This window comes from Anas platyrhynchos, chromosome 9, assembly GCF_047663525.1.
Source record: "Anas platyrhynchos isolate ZD024472 breed Pekin duck chromosome 9, IASCAAS_PekinDuck_T2T, whole genome shotgun sequence".
NCBI classification, from domain to species: domain Eukaryota; kingdom Metazoa; phylum Chordata; class Aves; order Anseriformes; family Anatidae; genus Anas; species Anas platyrhynchos.
In genome coordinates this window covers 16077624-16090571 of record NC_092595.1, presented here as the reverse complement: position 1 = coordinate 16090571, position 12948 = coordinate 16077624, and the positions used below count along the sequence as shown (strand labels likewise).

At 53.9% G+C, this 12948-nt stretch overlaps 1 protein-coding gene across 2 annotated transcripts in view; it reads left to right on the top strand.

Annotated features, from left to right (window-relative positions):
• EPHB1 (EPH receptor B1) overlaps window positions 1–12948 on the top strand; it is a 49523-nt gene that overhangs the window by 28381 nt on the left and 8194 nt on the right. For both annotated transcript variants that reach the window (XM_027464073.3, XM_072042244.1), the window contains exons 4-12: window positions 433–588; window positions 3079–3414; window positions 5030–5211; window positions 5321–5483; window positions 7649–7757; window positions 7953–8017; window positions 10192–10314; window positions 11350–11597; window positions 11701–11916. In XM_027464073.3, coding sequence (XP_027319874.1) covers window positions 433–588; window positions 3079–3414; window positions 5030–5211; window positions 5321–5483; window positions 7649–7757; window positions 7953–8017; window positions 10192–10314; window positions 11350–11597; window positions 11701–11916 — 1598 coding nt within the window. The remainder of the gene's footprint in view (window positions 1–432; window positions 589–3078; window positions 3415–5029; window positions 5212–5320; window positions 5484–7648; window positions 7758–7952; window positions 8018–10191; window positions 10315–11349; window positions 11598–11700; window positions 11917–12948) is intronic.

Genomic DNA, 12948 nt, shown 5'->3' with positions numbered 1-12948 from the left:
TAAGAGGCACTTCCCATTATCTCCATCATCGCCGTGTTTATGAGACACTTAGTGTGGTTCTTCGCCGCGCGGCGCCTCGGAGGTGGTGGCACCGCGGGGCAGAGCTGGGAACAAGTGGCCGTGGGGCCACCACCGTGCAGGTGACGGGGGAGCCGCCCTGGCTGGGTGGTGGCCTGGTCCCTCTGGTACAGCCAGGGAAATTTGGGAGCTCCCTTCTGCAGCCTTGTGTCTTTTGGGTGTGCTTGGACAAGGGACCCCATCTGTGTCTCTCCATCCTCACCCTCCATCACGGAGCAGTGATGATTAACGAAGCCTCCTCCCGTTAAAGGCTCGAGGGGATGATGGGGAGCAGGGACGTCCACCAGCACCCAGCAGAGCCCCAGCTCCTGCCCGTCCCATCCGAGCACAACCTCTCTGCTCTTCTCTTTGCAGCCTGCCCAGCCGGGACCTTCAAGGCCAGCCAGGGTGCGGGGCTGTGCGCCCCGTGTCCCCCCAACAGCCGCTCCAGCGCCGAGGCGTCGCCGCTCTGCGCCTGCCGCAATGGCTACTACCGGGCAGACCTGGACCCACCGGCGGCAGCCTGCACCAGTAAGTACTGGGAGAAAACTGGGGGCTGGGCTCGAGCCCCGGAGCTGTGTCTGCACTCCGCTGTCTTGTTCCTTGTCTTGTGGAGGGAGTGTTTTGGGGTGGGGGAGAGGGGTTCTGCCTGGTGGTGTGTGCCGTCAGGGGTGTTTCTGGGATGGTGGTTATGGGCTCCAGCCTGATTTTTGGTGAGGAAAGAGGCTGGGAAAGAAAAGAGGACTGCCGGTGTTCTTCAGCCTGCTGGGAGCGTGGCTCCTGGCCTCAATGCCTCCCAAACTGTCCCCCCAAAATCACCACTGACTCAGGTCTTTAAGCCAGGAGCTTTAACACCAAGATGTTACGGAATACGACCGCTGAAGATGCTCTCCCTTACCCTCATTTTCCAGACCTCACCGTTCGGCTGCAAGCTGCTGTGGGTGCTGGCCACCTCCTCTCCCACGGGGGCGCACCCCTTGTACTGAGCCTCAAAGCCCCAGTTGCTCAGTGGTGCTGACAGCGCTGCCCTCTCGCCCTGTGGCTGCCTGGGGGCCAGCACAGAGAGTGGTTCAGGGGCCGAGGATTTCTGGTCTGCATCCCCCTTGTTTTATTATTTAGGGGGTGTGGCTGGGACTTCCCATGCTGTCCCTGATCTGCAGCTCCTTAGAAGATCTGTTGTAGATGAGCTTAACCTACAGAAACCCTATTTTTGCGGGCGATGGGGTGTTTCCCATGCTGGCCACCCCACATCTTTCTCTGGAGCCTGCATGGGTTAGTGCCGTTGTGCTCGTGCCTGCTGGGATGCACCTGATGCCAAGGAGTCCCCGAGGTTCCCCTTCAGAGCTGGAAACATGTTTCCATGTGGTGCTGAATCACTTGACCTGTTGGAGCAGAAGTCGGGAGGTACAACACCTGCGGATGAATCGGTGCCTTCTTTGTGTCTCGTTACGTCGCTGATTTACAGTACTGCTTCGTGAAGGGATTACAGTATAAAAAAAAAGCCCATTTACTGATTTTATTCTTCCTTCTCATCAAAGCTTAGTTTTCAAACAGGCTAACTGGAGGTGCCAGCTGTTCACTGACGAAACTATTCTGTGTCACAGGAGTAAATGCTTCTCCATCTTTGTTTAATTTATTAGTTGATCAGTAATGGGAAATCCCCCCAGTAAAGCGGTGGCACAGCCTCGCTGGTGCCTTGAACAGGGCGGCTTCTTCCAGAAACTCTTCCCTGTTTCTTTTCTTTACTCTTTTTTTTTTTTTTTTTTTTTTTTTTTCCCAAGAGCTCTTAAAGCTCAAAACATTGCAGCTGGAAGCTGTCACCTGTGTCAGCGCTGTGGTCCTGGGTGTGCCAGGAGGGCAGTGTGGTTCTGGGGCTAAGCATGGATAACTGGGAGGTGTGCTGACGGTGCCTTGGTTTGGAAAAGAACCGTGCTAGGCAGGCAAGCAGTAATGCTGGGAGCACGAGAAGCTGGTGGCAGGAGCCTCCTTGACCAGGGCAAAAGGCTTTTTCTCCTTTTTTTTTCTTATCATCTGTTAAGGGTCAGAGGCACCTTGAGCCTACAAAATCCCTTGCTGGCAAGGATGCTGTGCTGGCAGCTGCTCGGTGACAAGCACCTTCAGCCCAGTGCTGGGGGAAAGAATTAAATGGGTGGGATTCTTGTTACTTGATTCTATTTTACTTGTTGCCTGTTGCCTCCCATTCCAGCGAATAATTCCTCCACATCCCCAGATTCCCCAACACACTTGTGGGAGGTCCCCCAGGACATTTTTCCTCTTTCAACCTCTTCTCTAAGGTCAGGTCCTCCATCATTTTTATTGCTCCCTCTGAACTCTTCCTGACGTGGAGAAGTCCTTTTTTTTTCTTCCTTGCAAGTGCAGTGCTCACACCCGCGCCCTGCTGGCACGAGTAATTAATTGCTCTCTTGGCCTTAATGTAAGGCAGCAGACAGCTTTTGGGTTTTCAGAGGTGGACCCACCCGGATGACACAGCTGTGCACTGGATTTCTCTCCCTGGTGTGGCTGGCACCTCCTTTGTTGCTCCCTATCGATCCCAGCTGCGTTTTGCCAACATACAAAATCGGTGCTGTATTTAATTCCCTTCCGAAGCATCCGCCACAGCTCCCATCTCGGTACTACCCGCGGCGTTGATCAATGAACTCTCTCGTCTGACATCCCAGCTGCTAATAAAACACTCCGACGCTGTGGGTAAATACCCATGCTCCCAACCTGAAGCGCTGAACCACCAATAACCGTTTACTATTTCTGAGTCTTTTCTCCCCTTGTTCCTGCATTTCTGTGAGGTTTTGGCTAGGTGACGTGTCAGAGTCCCAGTCTGAGCCCCCAAGCCCCTTTCTTCTGCTGGAGACAGGAGAAGATGGGGTTGGAGGTGAAGACAGGTGGAGGTGTGGATGGGGAAAGTCTGAGCCGTGTCCAATGAGGTGGTGATGTCCCTCCTGCCCAGCCCCAGAGCAGGCAACGTTTGGCACGAGGACCCGTCTCAACCCCTCTCCTTCCCCACAGGCGTCCCCTCTGGCCCCCGCAACGTCATCTCCATCGTCAACGAGACCTCCATCATCCTGGAGTGGAACCCGCCGCGGGAGACGGGGGGCCGGGACGATGTCACCTACAACATCGTCTGCAAGAAGTGCCGCTCGGACCGGCGCGCCTGCTCCCGCTGCGACGACAACGTGGAGTTCGTGCCCCGGCAGCTGGGGCTGACGGAGACCCGCGTCTTCATCAGCAGCCTCTGGGCGCACACGCCGTACACCTTCGAGATCCAGGCGGTCAATGGGGTGTCCAACAAGAGCCCCTTCCCGCCCCAGCACGTCTCCGTGAACATCACCACCAACCAAGCCGGTGAGTCGCGGGGAGCTGGTTGCGATGCCAGGGTCTGTGCCTGCTGTTTATCCCCCGCTAGATTTAGGTGGCACCAGCCCTTCCCTGCACTTCTGCAGTGGGAAGGGGGAAGTGGGTTGAAACCTGGCCCTTCCCTGCGGGGCAGGAGCACAGCAGGAAGAGGGGATGGGGAAGAAGAAGGGGATGGTAATTTCTGCTTTGTGCTGAGTGTGTAAAGCAGGCAGCCTTTGTTAACCTGCTCCCTCAGGAGACTGCAAGACAGAAACCTGGCGTAAATTTTTTAGTATCTCCCCTCCTGGGAATGCCGATCCTGTCAGACTCTTGTGTTATGTTTGCGCCTGGCTATCATTGCTGTCTTGTTAACCATGTGCAAGCAAACCTGCTCCTTGCACTGAGACCTTTTATTCTGGGGTGCGTTTTGGAGGAGTATTTTTGCTGCCCCCTGCTCCTCCATCCTTGCAAGTCCCCTTCATCTTCCCAGCTCTGCTTTCCTGGAGCTCGTGTGGCTCTGCCTCCTGGTCTCCCTTTCTTTCCTTCTCCCCCTCTTGCTGTGTTTGCCTTGTGAATGCTGTGTGCCCCCCTCCCCGCTGCTCTCGGCACTGATCCTGGCTCTGCAGTGAGCTTTTCTACCTGGTTTCCAAGTGGCCTTGTGTTTGCGCATGGCCGGATCAACGCAGGTTGGTTGGTGTTGGCTCGCCCCAGTTGGGCTCTGGGCGTTTGGGCACAGCATCAGCCCTGTCATAGACAGGCAGGAACGTGGGGGGGCTGGGAATGCGGCAATTAACAGCACAGCAATCAAGCTAAGTGTTTAAATTCAGAAAATGAATGTCTTGGAGTGAAAGTGGAAAAGATTTAAGGGGAAAAAAAAGATTAAACATGCTGGATAAACAAAAGCAGCACCGGACTGTCGACATCTCCTGCAGCACGGTGCAGGCGTGCCACTCGTTCTGATGTGCTGAGCGGGAGGGAGCGATTATCCTCCCTCCTTTGTCCTGAGCACGGTGACCCTGTGTGGGTCACCTTGGCACAGCTGCAGTTCAACAGGGCCTTGGATACCTTTCCTGGAAGCTTTTGGTAGGAAGGAGGGCATGATTAGGGCCACGCTGCCTGGCTCTGGCTCTTTCACTTGCACCTTGGAGGGCAGCAGGTCTGGGGTGGTTTGAGTCCGTGCTGCAAGTTTGGGCTTTGGAAATGGAGCTCGTTGGAGGCTGGGTGCTGCGGCTCAGTGCTCCTGGAGAGCCCCTAAGAGCAGAGCCAGCAGTGAGCAGTGGATGCAGGCGCCACAACCAGGTGTCCCTTGGTGTGCTGGGGTCACGTCCTCAACTGCCTCAAGTTACAGAGCGTGCCCAGGGAGCAGGAGCACTGAGGATTTCCAGATTCCTAATTAAAAAGAGTAAGTGGTTTAAATACCAGAATTCCCCCGCTGGCACACCGCTCGGGCTCTGTGTGAGCTACTGCACTGCTGCTCTTCCCACCGCCAGACGGGGACCTTGTCCCGTGGGGCCAACAGCCGCAGGCGTGAGAACCAGGAGATGGGTGTAAATGAGAGCTTCCACCCTCCCCTGGCGCTCAGTCCTACCCCTCGGCGTTAATTTTCCGCCCCCTCCCTTGGCAGCACCCTCCACCGTCCCCATCATGCACCAGGTGAGTGCCACCATGAGGAGCATCACGCTGTCCTGGCCGCAGCCCGAGCAGCCCAACGGCATCATCCTGGACTACGAGCTGCGCTACTACGAGAAGGTGAGCCGCATCTGCACGCCCGACGTCAGCAACGCCGTGGGCTCAAGGCCAGCAACGGTAAGCTCGGGTGGAAACCTCACCGCGGAGGGTGGGCAGCACGACCTTCCTGAAATGTCCATCGCTGCCTGCTCCAGCTGACCCCTTTGTCTCCCGGCCCTACCCACAGGACCACAACGAGTACAACTCCTCCATGGCCCGCAGCCAGACCAACACGGCCAGGATCGAGGGGCTGCGCCCCGGCATGGTCTACGTGGTGCAGGTGCGAGCGCGGACGGTGGCTGGCTACGGGAAGTACAGCGGGAAGATGTGCTTCCAGACACTGACTGATGGTGAGCGAGTGGCCGGGGTGCAGGGGGGGAGGAGGACACGTTCCCAGCTGCAGCTTCAGGCTCTAATTGGATTAAATGAACTTGTCTCTGCGAACCTCTCCCCCAGCGGGCAGCATGGCAAAAACCAGGTGATTTACAGGGATGTCTTATTAATTGCCAGCTGGAGGAGTAATCTGCTGTAAATCTCCTATCTGTGTTTGTTCCCCTGTTATTTAGCTGTGGTTTCGTCTTTCCTGCATCCATCCGTGGTGTTGGGGCTGGGTGCTCTCCAACCCAGTCGGGTCCCCTCCCTGCTCTCATTTCTCCGGGTGTTTGAGTCGTCCCTCCTATAAATCAGTCCTTCCAGCCCTTTCATCAGTTTTATTGCTTTTCTCTGAATAATGTCAATAAAAGATGCAGAGAGCAGAACAGATGGATGGAAAAGAGCCATGCCTTTTCCTGCCCCAGGTCATCATCCATGGTGTGCTCAGCATGCTGTGGTGGGGAGGAGCGGAGGGGTGCAGGCCCCCCAAAAGGATGTGAAGCTGTCCTGAGGTGTTTGGAGCCACAGCTGTGTCCTTTCAGGCAAACCTTGAAGGCTCAGACCCATCTCTCCTGGGGTTCCTCCCCCAAGGTGGTACACTGGAGGAAAGGGCAAGTCACAACCTTCACGGTGTCTTCTGGCCTCCTCACCAGAGTCTTGCTCTCATTCCCCTTCCCAGTGAGTGGACTCCCAGAAATACTGCATCCCTTTAGGCACTAATAACTCATGGGATGGCTTTTCATCACTCCTGGCTTTGGAACAAATGCAGGAGTCAGTGAGTGGAACAAGGCTGTTTTCTTGGTCCTTCGGCCCCTCTAGAGGCTGAAGTCCCTGCAGAGAGCCCTTTTTCTGTTGCTCTCAGCCCAGCTGTGCTCCAGCTAGGTGACACCCGTGGGTCCCAGCCCACTGGTTCACCAACCTCTGCAGGCTGGTGAATGCCCAGCGCCAGGGCTACAAAACTGCAGGAGCACTGGCTCCCCAGGGAGCCTTGAGAGAACCTGACTTTGAGGTCAGGCTGCGTGACAAACAACCGTTTAATATCTTTGTCAACGCAATTAAAGTTGCCTTTGGGTTGGCCACGTCTTGGTTATGAGAAATGTGTCCTGCTGTGATGAGATGGGGTCTGCAGTTGGACTGTCTTGGGGTGGGACAGTGCCTTGCAGGCACTCCATGACCCCAGCCCCAATCTCCACCCTGGCATCTCCAAACTCGTGGTTTTCCCAGTCCGGGGCAGGAACCAGCCAGCTGCAGGATGCTCAGAGCAGGGCATGTGTTGGGCAAGCTTCTGGCAGCAGGGAGAAGAGGGAAAAGCACACAGGGGACTGAAAGGAAGGAAATGGTAATAACCCCCCAGTGCCTTCAAGATCCAGGATTAGAGAAGTGAGAAGAAAAACCCTGCCTCAAATAAGCAATTAATTGAAATTTAATAAGAATGGATATTGTAGATTATTAAATAATAATTGATTGTTAGAGGAGAATTTCTTCGGATTTGAGCAGCATGCAAGGGAAAAATCTAGCTGCTGGTAATTAACTGCAGAGCAGAAAAATACAGATAAAAGGGTGTTAAATACTTCCTTTTGGAGTGAATTTTATTTTCATCCCTGCTTGTGGCTTCTGGCATGAGCGACAGGCAGGACTATGCTGGTTAGTTAGGTATTGCTCCGCAGACCTAAATGCAAACAGGTCAAGCCTGCTTCTCATTTACACCAACATCCTCTTGCTTTAATGTGGCCTGAAGTTAGGTACAAAAATCAAATGAAAGCGGCCTTGTCTTGAATGAGGTTTGCTGTTGAGTCTGATGCTCTAAGTTGTACCTCTTCTCTGGAGGGTCTCTTCCCCACCTGCTTTCCTGGAACGTTTAGGAGCTCTGTGAGACCCCATGTTAAATTTGGATGAAATGACGAACGGGTCTAAATTTATTGAGCGAAGGCGCGGCCAAAGTCACCCTGTAAACTTCTCCCCTTTGGAAAACTGGACCTAAGCTCTGCTGGTTTGATTTCATTCCTAGGACCTTCTCTTCAATATTTTTAACCCTTGCTGATCACCCTTCCCATGGGAGCAGTCCCCGTGGGGATGTTTTGGGAGCTCTGCTCATTTCCAGGGGCTGCGAGGGAGGGCTCACCTTGTCCTTTCTCTCCTGCAGATGACTACAAATCCGAGCTGAGGGAGCAGCTGCCGTTGATCGCGGGGTCTGCAGCGGCTGGGGTGGTCTTCATCGTCTCGTTGGTGGCCATCTCCATAGTCTGCAGCAGGTGAGAATATGGAGGAGCGGCTGGAAGAGATTGGGTGCAGGAGGGGAGGGATGGGGAAATCACTCAGGATGCCATCAGCAGAGAAGGGAGCTGGAGGTGGTCACCACGGTGTGGGCAAAGGCACCAAGGTGCAGGCTGCCTGTCGGGGGGTGGTTTGTGGCACTGCTCACGCAGTTTTCTGGTCTCTCCTCCCAGGAAGCGTGCGTACAGCAAGGAGGCCGTGTACAGCGATAAGTTACAGCACTACAGCACCGGGCGAGGTGAGCAGGACAGGGGAGAGGGGTCGGGGTGGCTTTGTGGGGTTGTGGTACCGCTGGTGGGGAGGGAGAAGAGTGAGCAGTGGGGGAGGATCCAGGGGATGGAGGAGGATGCTGTGAAGGCTCCCAAAGGGAAGAAGAGGCAAACTGATCATAAAGGAGCAAAGCAGCAGCTCCAGGTGGTAATTGTGACCCAGCCCTCAGCTCCTGCACAGACCTGGCACACCAGGCTTACAGCTCTGTGCATCATGAGCACCGGCAAACCCCATTTACACCCTCCTGAAAAAGTCTCCCAGGTGGATTTGCTTCCTTTCAGAGGACTTGGTGCCTGGGACAAATGAGATCAGGCTATTAGAAATTAATTGATAAGAGCTGATGGGGAAATATGCCCAGGTTTGTGAGCAGATGGCAGGGAGGTGCCCATGTGGGGTTATATAGGAAAAAGGTTGTATATTGCATTTTTAATTGTATCCTGGCTGGCAGCAGTCCCTCTGTGTAGCCTTAGAGGGGTTTTGCTGTGCATGTAGGAAGAAATCTCCATTGTGGGGCTGGGTCCTTCTGAAATACAACCCACACAGATGCAGCGAAGCTGGGATCCAGCCTGGGAGAAAACAGAGCAGTCAGTGCCAGGGCTGGGTCTCCCCTGGGGATTTGGGGCTGGCAGCTCCAGCATGGCAGGGCTCAAAACCAGGTAGAAAACTGGTGAAACAGGTCTTGGTATTTTATATATGACCGGGAAAAACCCGGTCAAGGTTAGCAAGCCTCCGGGCGCGTGGTTGTTGCACGTGCCCAAGCAAAACAGGTGGGAGATTTGTGGCGAGCGACTAATGGGGAGATGAGCTCAGCAGCGGAACAAAGCCGCTCGTTTAACGGCACGGCAATTAGAGCATCCTCTTACAGCTCCGTGTGTGCCCGAGGGGTGTCTGTGCTGGGGCTGGTAACTTCAGAGTTAGAGGTGGTGAGAAGTGGGCTGCAATTTCTTGTGCCTCGTCCCTGCGTGATACTTTGAGAGAGCCTACGTGCAGAAGGTGCCCCGCAGCATTCTGTAGGGATAGAAAAAACAACCAATGGCCCAAGGTGCCCAAGTCATGCTCGCTTGGATGGGATGGGAAATGCGAGTGCCTTAGGGAGATTTGGGGGGGGGAGCTCAACCTGGTGTTTGCTGAGCCTGGAGTACATCAGAGGGTGTTTAAAAGCCAGCCTGCATTGAGAGCGGGCAGGAAACTTTGGCGTTATTTTTCTCCTTTATTTATTCAATTTTTTGATCGGTGAGTCAGTCTTGGTTACGATCCTGTAAATCCCTTTGTAATCCTGGCTGGAGCATCAGCTGCTCTTGTAAAAAAATTTATGGGGCAGTTAAAGTGTACGAGACAGAGCCGTAAAGGGATTTATGAACTGGGAGATGCACAGATGGCTTCATTGCAGTTGTCGTCACCCGCCCCGGAGGTGCAGAGCTCCTGCCCCAAACACCCCCGCTGTGGAGCAGGCGATGCCATGAGCCACGTGTTCAGCAGCTTTAGTGATGCCCTGGCCAGTGCCGGCCCTCCAGGTTAACCTTGAGGACCAAGTGTCCCCTGCACCGACATGCTTTTAGGGTCGGGATTTACTGTCGCCATCCCCTGCCCTTCCTGGGTTGTGGTCTGGCCTGAAGGCAGTGCCCGTGTCTCCCCGTGGTGCGGCCGGATCCTGCTGCCGCCCAGCAGGGACAGATGAAAGGCCAGCAAAGCCGCACTTTTATGGCTCCATACAGGTTTTTGATTATAATTGCTGCACTCTGTCAATTTAGTGGCAGCCACAAAACTATCAGAGGCCTTTTTGGGTAAATAAATATTTCTTAAATAATGCATCTCGCCTCATAAAGTTGCCAATTCCCCTGCCATAAAAACCGCTAATTGTAGTTGCGGTCTGTCGGTGTCCCTGTGAGCTGGATGCTCATCGGTGGTTCCTGCCTGCCTCGTTCTCTCTCCTCTCCCCTTCTTCAGCTTCTGCTCCCTCCTCTAACCTTGCTGGAAGGGACAAAAGAGGAACATAGTGGGCTGTTGGAGGTGGTGTGGAAGAGCACATAGCAGCTGATTTAATGGACATGGGGAGGGGAAAGTGTGAGAACAGTCTTCAGGTCTTGGCCATGGCACAATGACTTCTGGTTTTTCCACTTCTCCCGTGTTTCTCATGACAAGGGTCTCCAGGGATGAAAATCTACATCGACCCCTTCACTTATGAGGACCCCAACGAGGCAGTCCGTGAGTTTGCCAAGGAGATCGACGTCTCCTTTGTGAAGATCGAAGAGGTCATTGGAGCAGGTGGGTCCCCACATACCCACCTCCCTGCCCTCTCCACTCCTCTTGGGTGGATACCTGTGGACCTGGGGCAGTTTTCTGGGGGCTGCATGAATGGTTCTTTGCTGGGAAATGCACAACCCTTAATGAGGCCTCGGGATATCAGCCTTTCATGCGTTTTTGATGGATTAGGGGATATGAGGTTGATTTCTGCTCTCAAAGTAAGTTCCTCTGAGATTGGGAGGAACTCTGTTAATGTATTTGCTGGGTGACCGTGGGATTTCCTAGTTTGCTTCCATGAGGTAATAAGAAGAAGCCAGATCTCTTTCCAGTCTGTGCCATATTCCCATACATATGTATATGTACACATGCATACACGTATCTGTAAGTCATCTGTGCTGCTTTTATTGCAATTTTTAAATGACTGTGTCGTACTTGTAGAAGAGAGTGCGAAGCTGGGGGAAAGCCACAAGGAAGCAGTGAGCTGTTTCAGTCGGGATCAAGTTCAGCAATGTATCAGCTGCCTTTTGCTGCTCATCAAGGCAAAGCAGCTATAAGCCTGGCTTAAATGTAATCCCTCCGCAGACAAATTTCACCTTGGCGAAGGAAAAGCTCTCCCGGTGGAAACAAGAGGGAGCCTTCTCTGCGTTTTAAATCAGAATGCAGCAATGAAAATAGACCAGTTATTTTCCATCCCTAGATAAACGATGTGCAAAAAGGTGGCCGCGATTATCGACGTTGACACCTTGCACTTGAAGGAGCCCTTAGAAGTTTGAGTTCCGCCAACGTTCCCTTGGGATTCACAAGAGCAGTCCCAGGCTCCACGGTGGTCGGTGATGGGCTCTGGCAGCCTGGAGAAGGCTGCAAGCCCAACCACGTCCTCAGCACCTTTCAAAGAGGATGAGCACGTAGACTTGTGAGCACCATTAGGTGTCAGCGGGTTGAGAGCACCGTTGGGTGTCAACTGGTTGGTGTTTTTCAGCCGCTTGGTTTGGAGCTCCAGGTACTGTTCTGTGCAGTTGTATATGGAGGTGGTAATGGATGGTCTTGCACTTGCAGGGGAGTTTGGAGAAGTGTATAAAGGCCGCCTGAAGCTACCTGGCAAGCGGGAGATCTACGTGGCCATCAAAACGCTCAAAGCTGGCTACTCGGAGAAGCAGCGCCGGGATTTCCTGAGCGAGGCCAGCATCATGGGGCAGTTTGATCACCCCAACATCATCCGGCTGGAAGGGGTGGTGACCAAGAGCCGACCTGTCATGATCATCACTGAGTTCATGGAGAATGGGGCCCTGGACTCCTTCCTACGGGTAAGGCGACGTGGGGCTGTGCCAGCTGTTGGTCAGCCACAGGATTTGGGGTTCAGGCTCTGTTGCTCCATCCTGACCTCATGCTTGCTCTTTCTGATCGCAGCAAAACGACGGGCAGTTCACGGTGATCCAGCTGGTGGGGATGCTCAGAGGAATTGCAGCTGGGATGAAGTACCTTGCAGAGATGAACTATGTCCACCGAGATCTGGCAGCCAGGAACATCCTGGTCAACAGCAACCTAGTGTGCAAAGTGTCAGACTTCGGGCTCTCGCGCTACCTGCAAGACGACACGTCCGACCCCACCTACACCAGCTCCTTGGTATGTACCTCGCGTCCTGCAGCAGCAACCCCACCAGCCTCCTGATGATCCCCTACCACCATGGTAAGGGATCAGCCCCTCTCGCAAGGGCTCTGGGCTTGAGAGCAGCTTGGGTGGGTGCTCAGAGGGCTGGTCCACCTCTTGTCTCTTCTTGCTGCCTTCCTTCCATCAGCAGGGAAGACTCTACTGCTCAGCTGCTGCCTTGTTTGGGAAGGCTGACTTTCCTTGTTCTTATTCCCTTTTTCATTATCCTCTTTTTCTTCCTTTCTCTTCCTCCCTTTTATGAGTTTTCTGTCTCCCTTGTCTCCAAAGCACCTTTCTTTTCTGTCCTGACCGTGCCGTACGAAGGGGTTAGGTGGAACCAGGGAGACATCAGTAGGCAGTGTCTGCGCTGCATAAAGCCCTGCCAGCAGGCTGGTGAGGCTGTCAGCGGCGTTATGGATGAGCAGACAAGAAGGCTGTGAGTGCCCTGTTGACCTGCTGGGCTCTCTAATTGATTAATCACTTATTAAAAGAGCTAATAACCTTCCTAACTCCTTGCAAACAATTCATAATACAGGGGTCTAACATGTGGCAGGGTCAGGCCTGGAAGAAGGAGAATGGAGGCAGTGCCTCTTCTCCAGGCAGACGTCAGGGCAGCGAGCAGGGCCATGGGTTGGGTGCAAGAGCGAGGATGCACGTCCTACACCAACCCCTGCAAAGCAGTTTCTTGGGCTGCCAAGCTGTGCCCAGGCGTGCTTCGGCGTGATGTAGCTTACAACAGGAGCCCCAAGGAGATCAGACTGTTAGGATTTCATCAAATGGAAATAAACGGATCAAGTGAGTCACGCCACAGCCAGGGGGGTTAAAGCGAGCTGCGGGGTTTCTGGCTGGGCTCGGGTCTGCTCCTGCTCCCTGCCCAGACTCGTCCTGCAGCCATTGAGCAGAAATGCATCAGGTTTTTTGTTTGAAGACCCCAGCAGTAGCTGCTGGGAAGAGGCCTGGAGTAGCCTTTTCCCACCTTTAGAGATAAAAGAGATTATCTCATCTGTG